General features: G+C 37.7%; 1 protein-coding gene across 4 annotated transcripts in view; it reads left to right on the plus strand.

Annotated features, from left to right (window-relative positions):
* The window catches only part of LOC100232893 (callose synthase 9), a 115,680-nt gene that overhangs the window by 1,975 nt on the left and 91,425 nt on the right, over positions 1 to 22,280 (plus strand). For 2 of the 4 annotated variants that reach the window (XM_059737338.1, XM_059737335.1), the window contains 6 exons: positions 408 to 703; positions 8,586 to 8,683; positions 9,159 to 9,322; positions 14,102 to 14,225; positions 18,494 to 18,604; positions 18,685 to 18,810. In XM_059737338.1, the coding sequence (XP_059593321.1) occupies positions 502 to 703; positions 8,586 to 8,683; positions 9,159 to 9,322; positions 14,102 to 14,225; positions 18,494 to 18,604; positions 18,685 to 18,810 (825 nt within the window). In that variant the 5' untranslated portion in view covers positions 408 to 501. The remainder of the gene's footprint in view (positions 1 to 407; positions 704 to 8,585; positions 8,684 to 9,158; positions 9,323 to 14,101; positions 14,226 to 18,493; positions 18,605 to 18,684; positions 18,811 to 22,280) is intronic. The other 2 variants (XM_059737337.1, XM_059737336.1) reach the window with 1 other exon arrangement.

Below are 22,280 nucleotides of genomic sequence, written 5' to 3' on the forward strand. Positions count from 1 at the left end.
TGTAGTTTATACTTTACATTTGATTACATTTGGTGGATGATCTCCTTTTTCCTTTTCTATTGGCTTGTGATCCATGTTGGTTTGTTTTCTAAAATTTGTTTTGAGAAGGTCTTTTCATATTTTCAGGATATGCACCAAATTGATTGAGAATATTATAACATTATAATTGTCGTAAATTTTAGTACACTAATGCTGCTTAGTACGTTGAGCTTGAATATTCTGCATCTTCTTCTTCAGTTTGTGACCTGCACATATTTAGTTCAATGCCTGGTTATCACCTACATTTCTATGCTGCACTACTATGTTAGTGGTAAAATCAAAACGTAACATTTTCTGTAAGAATAGTTTCTGATTTTACTTCATCCCCTTGTCTTTTTAATACTCTGTTTTTGTTTTTGATTCATCAGGTTACTGCTAGTTCCTTTATGTCATGATTCCTGCTAGTGAATAGAACTGAGATATACCTGGTATCTAAAACTGGTTTACTCTTTTTAAGAGAGAATGTCTCGAGTAGAGCATCTATGGGAGCGGTTGGTGCATGCAGCGCTAAGGAGTGAAAAGGCCGGGTTTGATGCATTTGGGCGGCCTGTTGGTGGCATTGCTGGAAATGTTCCATCTTCACTTGCAAAGAATAGGGACATAGATGCAATCTTAAGAGCTGCAGATGAAATACAAGATGATGATCCAAATGTCTCTAGAATCTGTAAGTTTTCCTACACATGGTTATATTATTTCACTGTCTGGTGTTTATGGAGGTTTTCTTATCCTTTCAACATGTTTATGCTGTTATTTGCCAAAAATAATCGTACTTTCCAAGATACATTTGCCAAAAACTTACATATCCTTCATGGAAAAGATACATGATAATGGACTGCAGGAAGTGAAAACCTTGCATCATTGTCTGGCTTTGCTTGTACAATTAATGGTTTTTATCTCCACAATGCAATCTTTCTAAAGCACTTTAATATCAATAAAGGCAAAACTTAACTTTTGAGAAAGAATCTGCAAGGTTGGCCTAAAATCATGTAAGCTAATTCTAGCATGAAGGGTGTTAGTTATATTACTCAGGAAGGCATGAAAACCACTGCAAAAGGCGCTAGAGGGGAGGCACGAAAACCACTGCAAAAACCACTAGAGGGAAGGCACCTTGCTCAGGCAATTGATCCACTAACTGGTTAGTTGAATGGGGAATCTAGGTGCAGGGGCAACCTAATCCTCTGTGACAAATTAATGACTGGTGTACAATCAACCATCTAGTTTCCATGGCCTTCTTTTGCAAATCCAATGAAAGAACTATGGCTGAGCGTCCTTCTCTTAAAAAAATATTGATACCTTGAGATGTTGCCTGAAGAAAGAATCAAACCCTACAACATATTTGAGAGGGAGTCTTTTGTATACCTCCTGTATACTTTGGGGCGCTTCCTTGATGTGCCTTTTATTATTAATATATTGCTGTTTATTCTTAAAAAAAAAAAAAACATATTTGAGAGGGAGATTATGACTTTATTGAGAAAAATAGAGGCTAAAAGGTGCAAGAGAAGGTTGTTCTCTCTAGGAAACAAAGTTTTGGTGATTCCTTTAGAAAAAAGAGGGAGTTGCACAAGCTGGAGTGCTTTGTGTAGTAGGTGGGTAGGGAGGGATAGGGGAGTGCTAGAAGGGGTGCATGTTTGGTTTGGCTCTTTCTCTTGTTGTTCAATGAAGTGCAAGATTAGCTCTTGGAATATGAGAGGGTTGGATGATAAGGAGAAAAGGTAGTCCATTCACAAACGAATCTTTAAACCATTGAATGCCATAAGAGAAATTAAGGAACTTGAAAAGTTGGTTTCCACAAGTGGTGGTTTGACCGCCTAATTGGAATGTAGTTGTCCTATTTGTTTGGAGAGTAACCATATATGCATTTTATATTTTTGTGTTGTAATGAATCGACGCTCTAGGATTTTTGAGGACTAGGCAAGAACTTCAAAGGCTCTTTGAGACATCATTCATTTTTTTGCCTCCTTTTAGGCCTCTTGCATCACAACTTTTAAGGGCATTATTCAACTTGATTGGTTATCAGCGTGTAGTTTGAAAGGTGTGTCCTAGCAAGGAGTGATTGCTTGGGAGGAAATTGTTCTTTTTCAGAATTATGATTTGTTTTTATATATTCCCATATGGTATTTTACTGTTGTATAGGTTTACTTAATACTTTGGAGGTTCCAACATACCTTCTATTTAGTTTCTTTGTTTTTTGGAAGGATTCCTCATCCTTCTTTTGTACCTCTTGATACCTAGTTTAATTTATTATCCAAAAAAAATAAAATAAAAATCAAACAATTGCTCTTCCCTTAGCACTTGTGATAGGAAGTCTTGTTGATTCCCTCATTCCTATATGTAACTTAAATTGGGATTCCAAGAAATGGTAGATAGTATGAAAGAGGTAAACATAGTAACTCTTCTTCTAAAGAGAGGAAAACCTTTTTTCAATCATTTTGTCTTTTGGAAATTTTGATGCAACATACTCCTAGGGTGGTTACCTGTGGTTAATAAGATAGACTAGTGCTTCTTGAATCTAGAATTTAAGAAGGGAAATAAGCATTTAATAGTTTTGAACTCTTAAATCATCGAAGGTTGCAAAGTATGCAAAAATCAATATTATTCATCATTATTTTGAACATTTAAACTTTCCATGTACTTAACCTGGAGGAAAATGACAATGTTAGAAAATAGGAACTTTTAGAAACGAAAACTTTTTAGAAAAGTAGAAACTTTTAGAAAATAGAAGTTATTAGAAAATAATAAACTGAAATTACTAGGTATCTATTTTATACATACCTATCTTTACCTATCAAAAACAAAAAAAGAAAAAAGAAAAAAGAAAAAAAAAAGAAAATAATAATCTTTTTAGTCAATTGAAGTTTTTATCTTTTCAAAAAATAGATGCCTTTGAAAAATAGGAACTTTGTTAGAAAATTGTGCCTTTTTTTTTTTTTAAATAAAAATTTTAGAAACAAGAAATTTTTAGTGAATGAAAAAAGTCCAAATCTTTTGAGCTTTTGGTGGAGGAAGTGGGAGGAAAGTTGAGAGGGTACATTTGGGAGAGATGCAGACGTGTAAACTCTTGGATGATATTTGGGGAAGCAAGTTGACATTGTTTGTTGGATGGTGTTGAGGCTTGTTGCAAGGATAGTGATAATAGAAGATGGTCCCTTGTCTGGGAGGAGGGGGGTAGAAATTATGGTATAGAGTGTCGTTCAAACGAGGCGGGTAGATTGCTATTGTGCTCTGATCGTGATCTTGAGGCTAAAAGGTATTATCTAATTTTCCCATAAGGGAAGGGGTTGATTGGAGGTTGGAATACCTTGGCGGAGAAGTTGAGGGATCTTGGGGTGGTTCCTACTAGAGGGTCAAAGGAATCGCGAATCTGTGAGGTGATTAGGGAGGAGATGCGGTTGGAGTCAAGGTCTTTTGTGGATGTAGCAAAGTTGAATCCGAGCAGGTTAGGAGATTCGGTCTGGTTGGAATTGGGGGAAAGTGAGTTGCAAGGAAGGCTGGAACAGTTGGACCATTGTTTGGTGGATTGGTGGGGTAATTGTTCGTTCCCATTTCCTAAGCTGGATTATTTGAGGAGCTGGACGTACCACCATTGGCTCTTAAAGGGGAGATTGAGCATTGCTGTATTGGGAAGAAGACTTCAGTTGTTTGAATTTGAGTTGTTAATTGAGGCTGAATGAGTCCTAGCCAAAGGCAAATAGAGAGTTGAGGAAAGCTTTCTGCATTTGGAGAGATGGAACCCGAAGTTGGGTTGATTCCGCAAGGGAGCCCATGCTAGAGAGGCTTGGGTGAGGGTGGTGGGTCTCCCTCTCCACCTGTGGAGCCATGAGGTGTTTAAAAAAATTGGTGATGGTTGTGGAGGTTTTATCACAATGGATGAAGCTACGATTGTTATGGTTGAGGTGCAATGGGCTAGAATTTTGGTGAAGTTGGTTGGAAGGGAGTTACCTAGTTTTGTTCATATCGTGGTGGGGTCAGGGTGCTTTTCTATTCAGCTGTGGTGGGAAACACCACCTTGGTTTGTGCAGGTGGTGCCGTTGGGAGGAAGTCGTGGGGTAGGGGTTTGTGTAGTTCGTTTCTCTGTCTTAGTCAATGGTTCCCCTTCAGGCTTCTTTCAAAGTTTTAGGGGTTTAAGACCAGGAGATCCTTTATCCCCTTACTTGTTCATCTTGGCAATGGAGGCTCTTTCCCTAGCAAAAATATGCTTAGAAGCTATATTCTTAACATCCTTTTGTAAAACTGATTTTGTAGATTTGCAATCAACTCTTAATAAAAACTCTTGATTCAAAAGATTATCTTGAAATTTTGAAATGCATAAAACAATGCTTAAAATATCTTTTTTAATGGTGTTGTAGTTGAGTTGGGCATTATTCCAAGTTCTTGAAGTATACCTAACCAACTTCTCTTGGTTATCCATTCTTTGCTTAAGAATCCCACCATAACCTATGTCTGAGGCATCAGTCTCAACAATCTTAAAGGCTTCTGGATCAGCTAGGGCAAGGCATGGTAGGGTCTTGACTCTAGATTTGACGAAAAAACTAAGCAAGATCTTTATAAAGTATTTAAAAAATCTGTTAGTAAGCAAAAGGTTAAGAAGACAGTAAATCCTTATAACTTAAATAAAATCTTATCAAGATTCAACCAGCAGTCTACCAAATACGTAACCATTAAGGATCTTCAAGAAGAAGTAAGACAGTATAAGAAGGAAATTAAGGATTTAAGACAATTCACAAGCTTAGGGTTTTCAGACCTCCAAGAACAAATGAATAGGATTATTGTAGGAAATCTTGTTGATAACCAGGAAAACCTTGAAGAGGTTCCAGAATCTTCACAAGCTAATGATGAAGAGGCAGATGGATACTTGAATACTGTTAGTAGGGTTATTTTCCAGAGGTGGGAAGTTTCCCTTGCTATAGTAGTTAAGAATAAATTTGCCATTGATATTGTTGCTTTGATTGATTCAGGAGTAGCTTTGAATTGCTTACAAGAAGGTCTTGTACCTATCCATTTTTATGAGAAAACTAAGCAAACTCTCTTTGGAGCTGATGGTAAAAAGCTTGCTATTGATTTTAAGTTGTCAAATGCTCACATTTGTAACCAAGACATTTGCATTAAGCAAACCTTCATCTTAGTTAAGGATCTTAAGGAAAAAGCTCTCCTTGGAGTCCCATTTTTAAGCTTTATTTATCCTATGTGGGTAGATGACCAAGGTATAAGAACAAAGCTCTTAGATAAGGAAATTCTTTTTGAATTTGCCAACCCACCTGATGAGAGAAGTATAATCACCTTAAGGGATCAGGTGATCCAAGCTAAGGAAAGTCATGTTAATCTCTTAAAGCAAGAGATTAATCTTGTTAGAATAGAAGAACAATTGAAAGTTAAGAAAACCCAAGGTGCGATAGAAAAATTTAAGGAAAAGATTGTTGAAGTTTGCTCTAACATTCCATAAGAATGAGGGAGGGTTTATTGATGACTTTCTAGTAAGGGGAAGAGATGGAGAGGGAGTGGAGGTTTCCCATTTGTTGTTTGCGGGCGATACCCTCATTTTTTGTGATGCTAGGAAGGAAAACCTTGAGTACTTGATTTGGATTGTTATGTGGCTTGAGACTATGTCAGGATTAAATATTAACTTGGAGAAAAGTGAGCTCTTCCCTATTAGGCAAGTCTCAAACTTGAGGATCTTTGTTGGGACTTTAGGTTGTAAGGTGGGTACCCTCCTAAGCACCTATTTAAGGCTTTTGTTGGGAGCCTCTTTCAAGTCCTCTAGGGTTTGGAATGGGGTGGAAGAGAGATTTTGGAGAAGATTAGCGATGTGGAAAAGACAGTATCTTTCAAAAGGTGGAAGGTTGACTTTGGTGAAGCATTTTGTCTAGTTTGCCAATTTACTTTATGTCTCCTTTTGTCATCCCAAAGAGGGTAGTTGCTAGATTGGAAAAGATTTAAAGGAAGTTTTTGTAGGGATAAGGGGCTTTGGATCAAAAGTCGCACTTGGTGAATTGTTTATTATTTGCTTGGAGAAACAGAAAGGGGGCTTGGGCATAAGAGATTTATCCATCCTAAATGAGGCTCTTTTGGGCAAATGGTCTTGGAGATTTGTAAGAGAAAGGAACCCTCTCTGGAAACGGGTAATTGTGGGCAAGTATGGGCAAGTTGATGGGGGGTGGTGCTCTAAGGAAGTGAGAGAAGGGCATGGTGTGGAAGGCTATAAGAGGTTGATGAGAGATTTTCAAGATTTGAATTGGGTTTAAGATTGGGTCTTGGAACAAGGTGAAGTTCTAGAAGGGTAAGTGGTGTGGGATTTGTCCATGAGGAAATTTCGAGGCTATATTCCATAGCTACCTCTAAAGATGCTTGGGTGAGGGACCTTTGGGAAGATGGTGGCTGGAGTCTTAGGTTTACTAGGCAGTTGCACGATTGGGAACTTGAGGAGGTGTAAGCCTTCTTTGGGAGGTTGTCTGCACACCTCATCTCCTTGGAGATTGATGATGTTATGGTTTGGTTGACTACAAAGGATGGTGCTTTTTCTGTCAAGTCTTTCTGCTCCTCTTTGGCAAATAGGAGAGTGGAACCGTTCCCTCATGGCATAGTTTGGATTTTTTGGGTACTCCCAAGAATTAGCTTTTTTGCTTGGGAAGCAATTTGGGCTAGGATTTTGACCTGGGTCAGCTCAAAAGGAGGGGATGGTGGATTCCTAATAGATGCTACTTGTGTAAGGAAGAAGAAGAAACAAGTGATCATATCCTCATTCATTGTTCAAAAGCTCGTCTTTTGTAGCAGTTGATCTTTAAGCTTTTTTTTTTATTCAGTGGGTGATGCATTCTTTAGTTAAAGAGGTTCTTTTGAGATGACACGGGTCATTTGTCGATAAAAAGTGGAAAAAAGCTTAGAAGGTTACTCCGTTGTGTCTATTTTAGACTTTATGGCGGGAGAGGAATAGGAGGGCTTTTGACAACTATGAAAGCATGGACCAAACAATTAAAAATTATTTCTTCTATCTTTTTTAGGATTGGGTTAGATTCTATATTGAGGGTGGTTCTTTATCATGGTTAGACTTTGTTGTTTGGGTAAGCTCTTGGTAGGGCATGGTAGCGGGTTTTTGTGTCTTCGCACTTTTTTTTTGTCTTTTGTCTATTTTGTATACAACGTGTATACTTTTTTTTCTCTTAATACAAATCTTATTTACCTATAAGAAAACAAGTTACGCTTACACTTGTTTTGTGGTGGGTGACGAGGTGAGAATTCATTGTTGGGAGGATTTGTGGTGGGGGAGATCCACCTTTGTGTTCATAATTTTCATGTCTTTATAGAGTTGTCATAGTTAAAAATCTCACCACTTGAGCTATTCTTGACCACTCTTCTTTTTTGTCTTGGAATCTTAATTTCTGTAGCAACCTTATGGATTCAAAGATTGAGGCCTTGAAAGACTCATGTCATCTCCCACTCGTGTGCACTTGTCTTCATCCACTCCAGATGCAAGAGCATGGTTATTGACCTCTTCAAGATTATTCTCAGTTAAATCATTCTTCATGGCTTTGTCTAATACATTAAATATTGTTTTTTTTTTCTCCCTAGCTAAATTTATATATAAATCTACAGTTACATATTAAGGCTTTTGCTTGGTTAGTGGCATACTAGAAGGTAAATACCAATGACATGCTGTAGTTGAGAAGACCTTTAAAATCCCTTAAGCCTGATTTGTGTATGTAAGGGGAGTGAAAAGTCTATTGATCATCTCTTTAAGCATTGTTTGATAACTATGAGGCTTTGGCACTGTTTATTTCAATAAGTCAGGATTGCTTGGGTTTCACCCAAGAGCATATGAGATATGACCATTTCATCTAGAGATTTGGAGAACTCCATTAGAGGCAAGACCCTTTGACAAATAGCTTATCACACATTGCTTTGGATTGTGTGGTGAGAGAGAAATGCCAAAAATTTTGTGGATAAGTGAAGGATGATAAAGGATTGGGAGATTTACTTCATTTCTATTCTTCTTTTTGGCTTTTAAAGGCATTCCTCCGATTATTATCCAACTCAATTGGCTATTAGTGTGTAAATTAAAAGGGTTTGGACATCCTTGAGAGGAGCTTGGTAAGAACTTGAGAAGATGACATATTTGTATATTGCGTTGTAGTCTAAACCTTTTGTATAGACTCCTTGTATGGTACGGGAGGTCAATCATATTCTGATCAGGTTTTTTTGGAATCCTGGGGAGGACTCCTTATCTTTCTCATGTTTTCATTAATATAAATGTATACATCTCTTGTTTCTGATAAAAAAACAAGAATGTGTTATGTAGGAGTTGATTTCAGTTTCTGAGTTGTTTTGTGTATGCCTATGTGTATTGTTCTCCTTGTATAGCAGAGGAGTCTAGTCTTGCTTTGATCAGGTTTTGTATTTTATGGGAAGCATTTCTCATCCTTCGCTTCAACTTTTATTAATATAAATATTTCTTCTGTTTCTGATAAAAAAACATTATTGCACAAATTTATATGTTTAATGAGTGCATTTCTATATATTTTTAAAGTTTTTAATCTTTTGCTGGTTCATTGCAGTATGTGAGCATGCTTATTCATTGTCTCAAAATCTGGATCCTAATAGTGAGGGAAGAGGTGTATTACAGTTCAAGACTGGTTTAATGTCTGTAATCAAGGTATTCCCTGCATTGATGAAATGGTGAATTTTGTTTTTTGCATCCTTTAAAAACACATGGTCTGCATTATTTCACATAAAAGATGGCATTTATTATGTGCATATGTGTTACCAGATCTATAATATGTAAAGGACCTTGTCAATGATCAGTGTGGGACATTTTTAGAAATAATATACAGTCAAACATTTTGAGAAGCTGCTTGGAGTTTCAAACTTCTTATCCTTTTTTTACCTATGGAATATGTTAGAGCATGTCTATAGTACTTTTAAATTGAGGCCAAAGTTAAGTAGTTTTAGTGATAGTTTATTATTTATGATGAACATATGTGTCTTGGACACATGATTTTGAAGGTGCTTATTTTTGGATGGGAAAATTGGTTTCTTTTCTATATTTATTTGAAGATCATGTCTTTGGTTTCTTTTGTATATTTGTTTAAAGATCATGTCTATTTTTTGTCCTCTGAGAAAAATTTCAGCAAAAGCTAGCAAAAAAGGAGGGCGGAAGTATAGATAGAAGCCAAGACATTGCTTGCTTACAGGAGTTCTATAAGATCTATAGAGAGAAACATAAAGTAGATGAACTGCAAGAGGATGAAATGAAATTGAGGGAGTCTGGCGCATTCAGTGGAAATCTTGGAGAGTATGTTTTCAAACTAGCGAACGAACATGATATTGATGTATTTGAATAGAGCTTAGCTTGTTGTAAATGTTTTTCTTTCTTTTATTCTTCTTCCTCTTTCTCACTCTAGTACGTGTGCTATTTGTTTGCTGCTTTTGTTTATCTATTTTCATGTTTGATATTTTGTATTTCTTAAAGTGGATGCCATAGGCCTGTCAAATCTTTGATTGATGCTTCCATTCTATGAGTTATTCATCTTTGTGCTTATTAATTAGTGATTTACTTATATTAATTTAAAATACATTTACATGGGTAAATCTAATATATGCATTTTTTTTTTCTTGAATGAATCGTCATTTGTTGGGGCTTTAATGTCCTTGTTTTTGGTCCTTTTATTGCATGTGACCTATGTGCAGTGTTGCACTTTTTGTTTAGGGATATTAATATGTTTTTGCTTGTATATCAAAAAAAAAAAAAAAAAAAATCTTTCTTTTCTCCTTTATCCTCATTTAAAAAGAAAATAATGAAAATGGTGAATACCTGAAGTAAAACAGGGATATGCAACAAGGATCCCACACCAATCCTTTGTCATGTTGTTTCAACATGGGTATGTTATGTGAAGTTGAAAATTCCAAGTACTACAGGTAGAATGTAATTTATGGTCAAATTCTGCTAAGAACTGGAAATTTAGGATAAACTTTAAAGTAATATAAGGAGACACTTGAAAGTTTTTCTTTTTGGGTGGTGGGTGGGGGTTTGAAAGGGATAGGAATCAATCAAATATGATTGAAAAAAGAAGTGAAGGGGATGGCAGCCATATGCTGAGGAGTTCTATCCTAGGAAATGAAAAAACAGAAAGCTATATAAACCCAACCTCCAAGAAATCTCGTGGAGGCAGAAATCAAGACAAATATGGTTGAAGGAAGGAGATAAGAACACGGGATTCTTTCATAAGATGGCGAACTCTAACAATAGAAGGAATTGTTTGAAAAAGATTAAAGTCAGTGGTATCTGGCTTTCAGAAGATCAAGAAATTCAAAGGGGAGTGGTGAGGGCCTATCAGGACCTGTTATCGGATCCTGGTGGCTGGCACCCGAGTATGAGCAGCTTGGAGTTTGATAGAATTGGAAGAGAGGAGGCTGCCAGGCTGGAGGAGATGTTCTCCTTGGAAGAGGTGTATCTGGCCCTTTCGGAGCTGAATGGGGACAAGGCTCCTGGACCGGATGGATTTCCCATTGCCTTCTGGCAGTTTTGTTGGGATTTTGTCAAAGACGAAATAATGGGCTTCTTTAAGGATTTTTTTGAGAGGGGGAAATTTGTTAGAAGTCTTAATTCCATGTTTCTGGTTTTAGTCCCCAAGAAAGGTGGGGCTGAGGATTTACGTGACTATAGACCCATTAGCTTGGTGGGTGGTCTGTACAAGATTCTCGCCAAGGTTCTAGCCAATAGGCTGAAGAAAGTAGTGAGTAAGGTGGTGTCTTCTTCCCAAAATGCCTTTGTTGAAGGAAGGCAAATCCTTGACGCAGCGTTAATTGCTAACGAGGCCATAGACTCGTTGCTGAAAGGGGATGAAGCTGGTGTGTTATGCAAACTGGACCTAGAGAAAACTTATGACCACATTAACTGGGATTTTCTGATGTCAGTGATGCAAAAAATGGGTTTTGGGGAGAAGTGGGCTGGCTGGATTAGGTGGTGCATCTCCACTGCTTCCTTCTCAGTTCTGATTAACGGTTCGCCCGCGGGTTTCTTCCAGAGCACTCGAGGGTTAAGGCAAGGGGACCCCATTTCCCCCTACTTGTTTGTCTTAGGAATGGAGGCCTTAAGCTGCCTCATTAACAAAGCGGTTAGGGGGGGCTTCCTATCCGGCTGCAGGTTAAGGGGTAAGGGTGGAAATGAGATTCAAGTATCTCATCTGTTATTCGCGGATGATATGTTGGTCTTTTGTAAGGATTCCCAAGACCAAATGGCTGTTCTAAGCTGGCTTTTAATGTGGTTTGAAGCCATTTCTGGCCTGAACATCAATTTGGAAAAGAGCGAAATTCTGCCGGTGGGAAGAGTTGAGAATGCTGAGGTCTTGGCTTCTGAATTGGGTTGCAAAGTGGGTTATCTTCCTTCCACTTACTTGGGGCTGCCTCTAGGTGCTCCTCACAAATCGGTGGTTGTGTGGGATGGTGTGGAAGAAAGGATGAGGAAGAGACTCGCTTTGTGGAAGAGGCAGTTCATTTCTAAGGGGGGGAGAATCACTCTCATTCGGAGCACTTTGGCTAGCATGCCGATTTATCTTATGTCCTTGATGCGTATTCCAAGAGTTGTAAGATTGAGGCTTGAGAAAATCTAAAGGAATTTCCTTTGGGGTGGGGGTGCGTTGGAGAAGAGGCCCCACCTTGTAAAGTGGGATGTGGTTCGCTCTCATAAAATGAAGGGTGGCTTGGGGATTAGAAAATTTTCTATCCTCAATAGGGCCCTATTGTGTAAATGGAGCTGGCGCTTTGCAGCTGAAAGAGAGTCTCTTTGGAAGCTTATTATCAGCACGAAGTATGGGGAAGAAGGAGGAGGGTGGATCTCTTGTGAGGTTAGGGAAGGCTATGGGGTGGGGTTGTGGAAGGAAATTAGAAAGGAAGGCGTTCTGATGTTTAAAAACATTTCCTTCACTGTAGGGGATGGTAGAAGGGTGAAATTTTGGAAGGACATTTGGTGTGGAAACATTCCCCTATGTGAGGCTTTTCCTTCTCTGTTTGCCTTTGCGGTATCCCAAGATGCGTGGGTAGCGGATTGTTGGGATTCTATGGGGGATGCGGGAGGATGGTATCCTTGTTTTTCTAGATCTTTTAATAACTGGGAGTTGGAGGCGGTGGCGAGTCTCCTTTCGATCCTTCAAGGAAAGAGGCTCAATGTTGGGATGGAGGATAGAGTGGTGTGGAATGCTTCTAAGAATGGGACTTTCTCTGTAAAATCCCTTTACAATACTCTTGATTCTGGTGGTGCAGTCCCGTTTCCATGGAGAATCATATGGAGCCCTTGCGTGCCTACTAAGGTGGGTTTTTTTGCTTGGGAAGCTTCTTGGGGGAAGGTGCTAACCCAAGATCAACTCAAAAGGAGGGGCTGGTTTCTAGCAAACAGATGCTTCTTATGTTGTGATGACGAGGAGACAATAAACCACATCCTTATTCATTGCCCCAAGGCGAGGGTGTTGTGGAATCTTGTGTTTTCGTTGTTTAGGGTTAATCGGGTCCTTCAGCTCACGGTTAGAGACACTCTCCTTGGTTGGTCCGCTTCCTTTGTGGACAAGAAGCGTGGGAAGATTTGGCGGGCAGCCCCCCCTTGTTTATTTTGGATGATGTGGAAAGAAAGAAATAGGATAGTTTTTGATAATGAGGCTTTGTCGATCCAAAGATTGAAAATCTCCTTCGTTTGTAATCTTTTCTCTTGGTCTAAGTCTTGTTTAGATGGAGAGCCCCGCTCCTTAATTAACTTTGTAGATTGGTTGGGTTCTAATTGAGGGTTGGTGAGTGTATGCTTCCTTGTGCTTTTTGTTTGTGGGGCTTCTCGTGTATACTTCCTGTATGCTTCGGGTTGCCTTCTTGCTCCCTTCTTTTAATATAATTTTTCTGTGTTGATCTATCAAAAAAAAAATATAAACCCAACCTCCAAAAATTGTTTCTTTCTGTTGGGTAGGGGGGCTGGGTCAAAGGGATAGGAATCAAGTAAGTTGTCAAAAGAAGAATTAAGGGGACAGGAAACAGGTTACAAGCAGCGGGAAGGATGAGGAATGCTATCATAAGAAAGGGAAAAAAGGAAAAAATTATATAGACTCAACCCCACAAGGGAGCATGTATCACCAACAAAAGCTCAGTGGACTGAGCAACAGCTGAAAGATTTTCCTTTACAATACAATTAGACTATCACATGGGAGAAGCCTCTCTTGTATCAAGCCATTACCCATCCCTGCTCCTGTCTTTTTTGTGATAAGCAAGCAAATAAATGTATTAGCAGTGCCCATCAAAGAGCACCAAAGTAAATCCCTGCTCCTCTTTTATTTGTCAAAAAGCTAATATGTATGCTTCAAATCTAGCAAATTTAGAGCAAGCTTGAACAAAGATATGTTGTGCTCCCTTATTACTTCTCCATTACCATCTGGGTTTGCTAGAGCACACCTATCGAAATTGAGTCTTTGCAAGAGAATTACTGCAAAGACTATGCTTCAACTTGCTCTGATTTGCCAAGTAGTCCCAAAACCATTACTATGATGCTAAGTGAAATGCCCAAGAAATTGCTTAAAGATCAAAATCCGTAGGGAGGTTACAAAAAAATTGTCATTTTAAGAAATGTCTGGTAACCAAAAAATGGCATCACATCAAACACCCCAGATACTAAATCCGCAAAATGACCAGAATGACTCTTGATATGGAGATTTCAGATTGCTCTAAATCAAAGGAGGTTAGAATCAATTTGATTTAGTATACCCAAGAAAAAGCACATCTCTATCTTATGGCACCTAATGGTGTTCAGTAGTGGGGCTCATGTGAGCTTTGCAATTTTTTGAAAGCCATATTCATCAGTGGGTATGCTGGCTGATTGGCTTTGATGGCTTGGTCAGGAGTAGGGTTTGTAAGATCCGAAGGAATAGAGGTATATCCTTTGGAAGTTTTTGCCTTTTGGGCAGTGATTGCTCAATTTGGCTTTGATGTTAGTTTTTAGAATAGCTTCTTTTATATTTCTGGATATTTATTTTTTTAAAAAGATTGTTTCCCGATATTTTTCACATCCCTAATCATATTGATTTATTGACATGTATTTTAGGTTGGAGCGTAAAACAGTGAGAAGAAGAAGAGTTTTTGCAACACTAAAGGTTATAAGGATGGTATTAGAGCAGCTGACTGAGGAGGTTTCTCCTGATGATGCAGAGAGGTCAATTCCTGAAGAGGTTGGGTCTCTATTCCTTTGCATTGCTTTTCTTATGACATTAAGATCATGTTAAAACCTTCAAAGATGTAATTATGTGGAACAATTTTGTTTTCAGTTTTCAGTTTTCAGTTATACATTATTTTTGAAGCAATCAAATTGAAATTGGAAAATGTATAATCTCAAAGAGGAACATGAAGCTACCTGACGTACTAGATCCTAAAAGGCAATTTTATCCATCTTTGAATGTACACCTGATGGGATGCAAAAATAACATGTCCAAAGTCTTGGAGTGCATAGGATGCATTGACCAATATTATATAAATTTTTGTTATTAATAATGTCAAAATGTTTGTTAAAATTCCAGCCTGTCAATAGGAAAACAGTTGTTAAATATTAGTTTCTCCATGGAGTTCAGTCAATGGATGTCTAAGTTTTTCTTTTTTGCCTTTTTTAGATTGTAAAATGTTAATTACATGGGCTTTCTTGTTTAAACTACTTGATGCTTCTAATGGACCTTTTTTTTTTTTTTTTGATAAGTAAGCACAGAATTCATAGAAAAGAGGCAAAAAGCCACAGAGTATATAGGGTATACAAGGCTACTAAGGCCTCACAAGCAAAAAAACCAAAAAACCCACCATCCCTTATCTGGAAGCTAACCACTCCAAAAATCCTATAAGGGAGTTCAGCTCCTCTCCCATATACAATTTAGCCCAACCCCAAATGTTACATACAAAAAATCCTTAATTTTCTGAATAACTAACTCCCCCCCCCTAAAAGCTAGTCTATTCTTTTCCTTCCAAACCGTCCAAAAAATAAATAACGGGATGGAATTCCAAAGTTTTTTCATTTTTTTCCCCACAAAGGATCCCCTCCAACTAAATAAAACCTCCTTTATAGTTTCAGGAAATGCCCACTAAACCCCAAACAAACCCAAAACTAAGTCCCACAGTACTCTGACCACTGTACAATGAATAAGGATGTGATTTACATTTTCCTCTTCACAAGCACACAAAAAACAGCGATTGGGAAGCTGCTACCCTCTCTTTTGGAGTCTATCAAGAGTCATAATCTTCCCCCAAGTGGCTTCCCACGCAAAGAACACAATTTTAGTTGGAACTCTCTCCACCCAAATTTTATTTTTCGGAAAAGCGACCGTCAAAGGCCTATCCAATAGGCTGTAAACTTGCTTCACTCTAAACTGCCCATTACCTCCTACCTTCCAAAAAACCGAATCTTCCTTCGAAGTTATATTGTGGCCCCTCAACTCATGAAGCAAGTTGCCTACCATATCCAATTCCCAATCGTTAAAATCCCTAATGAACCTCAAATTCCACCCTCCTCCTCTAAAATTCTGGTCCCACATTTCTTCTATTGTCGCCTTCGTATGAGCTGCCAAAGTAAAAAGGTGCGGGAAATTCTGGGACAGCACTGTATCCCCACACCAAGAAGACTGAGTTTTACACATTTCCAAGTTGGAATAGTTGTTTTGAAATTGGAAAATCATGATATGTAAGGGAAATTAGTACCATATCTTGGAATTTGAGGGGTTAGCTGGGTTTGATGTGAGGTGAACCCTTGTTTAGGCCTTATATTGCAGTTATATTGATTCTGTATGCAATTAAATTTAGGGGTTTAATGAGGTGGTCAAGCAGGCTTGGGGTGAGAATAGGGTGAGTTAGTTGCACTACCATAAAGGGGCCATGTAGAGGTAGTCTAATTATTTGGACTTGGGCATTGTTTTCATGCTGGAAGAGTACTTGAACAAGTTTATTTTTTTATTTTTTTATTTTTAATCAGATACTTGAACAGGTTTTCAGTATGTGAAATTTAAAAAATTGCAGTGGATGAGTTTGAATGGATTTTCTCATTGTATTGTGACCCCAACTATAAGGGTTTTGATGCAAGAATGTGGAGGGCATTGTAGAAGTCAATGGTATTGCATAGGTTTGATTTGTTATGCATGTACAGATTACATAGTTCAGTAATTAACAATGGCAATCATCTATGGCTATGCCCATTCTAGGTTGGCTGAAAAGTTTTAGTATGCTATGTAAGTGGAATAGCCCGTGATCTTTACTATTGTCTTGTGCTCTTGATGGGGGTAATTTGTTCATGTAGTTTGACATTTTTCAAGAGATGTAGTTTTGACTTTTTCCTATTGAGAATATGTTCTTGGAGTTCCATGTTTTTGGAAGAAGTTTGGATTTGGTGGAAGTCTAAGTTTCATGGGCAGCCTCATTTTACTTTTTGTTTTCAAAAAGTAAAGCCTCTTTTTTATGGATGTACTACGAATTTTAGGAACCCTCATGGATCATTTTGGAACACCAGTGGGAGAATTCTATAAAATGTTTGAAATGGTTTTTCTGTTGAACCATAGATTCTAGCTTTGATTGAAGGCCTGAAGTTAGGGGAAGCCAACCGTTTAATCCTCTAATAGGGGGAGATTCGACTCTAGTCCTATCTTGGGTGAATAGGAAAGAAATAGACTTGTTGAAGTTTGATGAGGGAAAGTTTTTTAAAGTTTATTCAAGGAGGAAAGGGAAGACATAAAATAAACTTTAAATAGGATTAATATTAATTAGAATTAAATTAAGATTAGTATTTGTTGGAGTCAAATTAGGATTAACTAGTTAGGTTATAATATAATTAGAATTTGAGTCATAATAGATTATTAGAATCCTAAACAATTGGGAACTTCGAGAATGTCAATGATCTTCATAAGCCTTGATTGTGTGTGTACATGATAGGTTTCTAAATATGTGGTGATGGTTTAATGATTCTTGGGTAGTTGTTTTTGCAAGATCCTTCTCCTCTTTTCCTTGCCTTAGTTGATGGTTCTTGCTTTTACAAGGGTTTTGGGTTTCTCTCTTTTTATTTTTTGTATGAACCACTATCCTTGCCTTTTCTTTTCCAAATGAAAACCAACCTTGTATTAGGTAAAAGTATAAACAAGAAGGATAAAAAACACCTCGGAAGTGTGGGAATATTTGGAAGTGTGGTCCTAGTAAGCGGCATATGGTCCTGGGTTCGAATTTTGCCACTAATGATACCTTGAATTTACCCGGTGCTGATTGTTGTGAGCCGGTCAACACCCCGAGGTTTGGGTTCCCATGGAGAGTCTTAAGGGCTTGACCATGGAAGGTTCCTTGGTTATCAAAAGGAAAAAAAAAAAAAAAAAAACAACACCTCGTACTAACCTTAGTCCATTGAACACCAAGGGGTATAAGATCCCTACTGAAGTCAACTAGGGAAATGGCCTCTTTTTGCTATCCTATTGACTTCTTGGTTTATTTTAACTTTTAAAAGGAGTTATAAAAATAATTTATTGTGTGTTACTTTCCCTTCTTTATTTGCCTTAGCTGTTTCAAAAGAGGCGTGGGTGATAGATGTTTGGAATTCATCAATCGAAAGAGGCAGTTGTACTATGTGCTTGTCTTGGCCTTTTAATGATTGAGAGGTGGAAAGTGTGGAGTGGTTCCTTTTGAGATGTCAAGAGATGAGGGTGTATAGGGATGAGAAAGACAAAGTGCTTTGCATAGAGTCAAAGAGCGGAAAGTTTTTGGAGTTAGGTGATTTGGTTTCCTTTCTAATGAGTGTCATTTGGAGTTCCCACATGCCGCCTACGGTGAGCTTCTTTGCATGGAAGGTGATGTGGGCAGAGGCCTGAACTGTGGATCAGGTTCAAAGGAAGAGTCAGTCTTTAGCAGACAAATGTTTGTTTTGGCATAACGAAGAAGAATCCATTGACCACATCTTTGTTCACTGTGTCAAGGCAAGGGTTCTATGGTAATTGCTTTTTGATCTCTTTGGCGTGCCTTGGCTTCTTTCCTCTACGGTTAGAGAGACCGTTCTTAGTTGGCATGGTTCTTTCGTGGTTAAAAAGCTCAAAAAGGCTTGGAAGGCTGCCCTTTTATGTATTTTTGGACAGTTTGGAAGTAAAGGAACAAAATTGTTTTTGATATTGAGGAGTTTTCGAACCAAAGGCTGAAAGACTCTTTTGTTTTTAACTTGTGGTCTTGGACTAGGATGTTTATGGATGAGGGTCCTTTGTTTTTAATTAGCCTTATTGATTAGTTGGGTTTTGAATGAGGGGTAGGTGCTGTTTTTTGTACTCCCCCATTTCTCTTGGTTATGCCTCTTAGCTATAGGTGTATACTTCCTGTATACTTTGGAACACTCATTTGGTGCCTCCTTTTTATATATACTCTTTTATTTTATTTATAAAAAATAATTTGTTGTTATTATTCTTGTTCTTGTACATGTTTATCTGATTGCTAATTTTGACAGCTGAAACGGGTGATGGAATCAGATGCAGCCATGACTGAGGATCTAATTGCTTATAACATTATCCCTTTGGATGCTCCTACCATCACAAACGCAATTGTATCCTTTCCTGAGGTTAATTAGTTTCTTTACTCAGAGCTTAAGTTCCTATTTTGCAGCTGGTGCTACATTGAGCCCATGAGATTTATTTTTAGGTACAAGCAGCAGTATCAGCTTTAAAGTACTTCCAAGGCCTACCAAAATTGCCCGGGGACTTTTCTATACCTGCGACAAGGAACGCTGATATGCTTGATTTTCTGCAGTGCATTTTTGGATTTCAGGTTCGATTCCATGACTGTTGCTTTTGGGGTTGTTTCATCCGTGCTTATTTTGTCAGATCTATGTTACCTTTTAGTTTTGGAGTTTCAATGTGATATTGTTTAGCTTATCTTTCATGTGTATCTATGATATTGTTTGGCTTATCTTTCATGGATGTATGTATGCATGTCAGTCTTGAATTATATTGGATAGCTCTAGTTGAATTATATTGGATGGCTGTAGGGGGAATCTAATTAGTAGTTGTGGAAAGGGCATAAGGTACTTTGTATACAGATTCATGAGAATTTCTGAGTGCTTGAGCATTCAATCAATTTTAGATTGGATGTATAATTTTATATAAAATAGGAAAGTGCAAAAAGAAATTCTTTCTTTTCGGTAATCCCTAGTCAATGATAGGCTGTCTCCTGATTATGTATGTATATATGTAGGTATGTATGCATGTACCTGCCGTTACCTATATATTAATGTATCCATACATCTACGTGACTATGTTTATTTGTTTGTATATATTTGGTATATGAAATCACCTACAAACACTAGGGGGAATCTAATTAGTAGTTGTGGAAAGGGCAAAAGATACTTTGTATACAGATTCATGAGAGTTTCTGAGTGCTCGAGCATTCAATCAATTTTGAATTGGATGTATAAATTTATATAAAATAGAAAATTGAAAAAAAAAAAAAAATTATTTCTTTTCGGTAATCCCTAGTCAATGATAGATCGTCTCCTGATTGTGTATGTATGTATGTACGTACGTATGTACCTGTCATTACCTATATATTAATGTATCCTTATAGATATGTGACTGTTTCTTTGTTTGTATATATTTGTTGTATGCAATCACCTACAAACCATATGTATGTATGTATATATATCTACGTGATTATGTACAAACCATATGTATATTTGTATTTATGTATGTATCTATGTACTTGTCATTACCTATATATTAATGTATCCATATATCTATGTGACTATGTTTCTTTGTATGTATATATTTGGTATATGCAATTATCTACAAACTATATGTATGTATGTATGTATGTATGTATGTATGTATGTATTTACTTATCATTACCTATATATTAATGTATCCATATATCTACGTGACTATGTTTCTTTGTCTGTACATATTTGGTATATGCTATCACCTGCAAACCAGATGTATCATGTAAATGTGGGTATATTGATGTTCACGTGGGGTTGTCAGAGTTGAACCTGGAACAATCAGATTTGTGGCTTGCCCCAGGCTCACTCCTTATCACTGGGCCATCTGTTTGGGTTTAAACATTTACATTTTCACGTAATGAGTCTACATTTTAGATCTAGTATATCAGATGATCCCTAGTCCACATTACCAAATGATGTTTTGAAGTTCAGCATTAAGTTGCAGTAAGGACACTTATTGGCTGTTTTGTTGGTAATATTTTTCTAAAATGAACAAGTGTGAATGTGTTGGTTGGCTCTGGATATCTTGGGGAAGCCCATTTACTGCTAATAGTTTCTTTCCTATTTTGAGTTTGATAAACTGCTGTCCATCATAATAACAGTCAAAGTAGTATTGTGAATTCTTTGGTCAATGACTAGGCGTAAGGTGTTTTAAGCTTTAATAAGAAGTTGCTTTGGCATCTAAATGAGGCTGTGGGTTTCTCTTCTTTCCATTATTGTTTTGAAAATATATAAAAAATGTTCAAAAGAAAAGGACTGAACAAGAGATAGTCCTAGTACATGGGAAAACTCAAAATATGAGGAAAGATGAACTAAAAGGTTGGAAGTTTGGACATCGTTTCCAATGAACTATAGCCTTTCAATGAAATCAACAGAAGAAAAGCCACCTACAATCACGGACTCATGAGACCATGAATTTTTTTTTTGATAAGTAAAGAAGAGTATATATATTAAGAAGAGGCGCTAAAGTAGTGACCCATGATATACAAGATAAATACATTCACCCCCATAGCTGAAACATAAAAGGCTGTGAAAAAGGAGGTGCAAAAAAAAAAATGTCCCTACCCTCAACAAGATCCCAACCAATCAATGAAACCAATTGAAGTCGAAGGACCATCCTTTATAAACATCTTAGTCTTCGACCAAAGAAAGTAAACAAAAGAACCTTTTACCCTTTGGATGGATAGCATATCATCTTCAAAGGCAATCCTATTCCTTGCCTCCCAAATCGTCTAAAAAATGCATAAACGGCCTGCTCTTCAAACTTTCTTACACTTTTTGCCCACAAATGACCCATTCCAACCCAAAAGTGTTTCCCTCACCGAAGAAGGAAGCACCCACAATGAGAAAAAGGAATTTTGTGGCTTGAAGATTGATAAGCTCATCCTCTAGAGAATATGACAATTTCGCTCCTTTCGGATGCTTTCAAAAGGCAAAAGGGACATAACTCTCCAAACCCTTCTATTCTCTTTTGGCACAAGGATTCTACACCGACTAAATGAACAATCCTTTATAGAGGGAAAAAGCATCCAAGATGTGTCAAAAATAGAGAAAAGAAGCTTTTAGAGGAATATACTAATCTTATGTTGAAGGAGGATATGATTAGTAGACTCCTTGCGAAGCCTATGACGAAAACACCAATGAACTACATTCCTTCCTTTATTGGTCAATTACATGTATCTCTTCGCATATAGCTTCCTGTGCAAGAACACACTTCGGACAAAACACACAAGCCTTACACTTAGGATTTTTTTTTTGATAAACCAAGAGAAGAAATCATATTAGAACACGCCAAAAACAGGGGGCGCTCCCTACGTACACCGACAGTATACAAAGAAAGCCTCACCCAAGGCAACAAAGGAAAAACAAAAACCTAGAAAAGCCAAAGACGACCAACAAATCAACCACCCAACACATTCATTTTTTTTTTTTTTTGATAAGTAAGCAGATATTAGATTAAAAAGGCAAAAAGTCACACAGCATACAGGACGTATACAAAGCAGCCAAACCCAAAAACCAGAAGAAGCCCACAACCACACCTACCCTCAAGTGGACGCTAGCCACTCTAGAAAACCTAAGAGTGAAGAGGACTCCTCTCCAATATACACCCTAGCCCAACTCCACAGAAACCACCCAACACATTCATAAAAGAGAGATAGTCCACGTCCATGATCTGTTGAGACCATTCAAGAAGAGACCGAAGGAAGAGATTCTTCAAGCTCGTATCTGACTTCTCTTCTTCTTGGAACACTCTTCTATTCCGCTCTCCCTAAATACACCAAAACAAACAAATAGGCGCCATTTTCCATACTACACTCCTCTTCTTTTCTAGGCCCTTAATTTTCCATTCAATGAGCAAATTTCTCACTGAGTTCGGGAACACCCACACCACCCCAAAAGAAGAGAGTACCACAGTCCAAAGCTCCCTTGTCTTACCGCAGTGAATTAGAATATGATCCGCCGATTCCTCATTCTCTTTACAAAGATTGCATCTATTAACCATAGACCAACCCCTCCTCATTAA

The sequence above is a fragment of the Vitis vinifera genome, chromosome 6 (assembly GCF_030704535.1).
Source record: "Vitis vinifera cultivar Pinot Noir 40024 chromosome 6, ASM3070453v1".
NCBI classification, from domain to species: Eukaryota; Viridiplantae; Streptophyta; class Magnoliopsida; order Vitales; family Vitaceae; genus Vitis; species Vitis vinifera.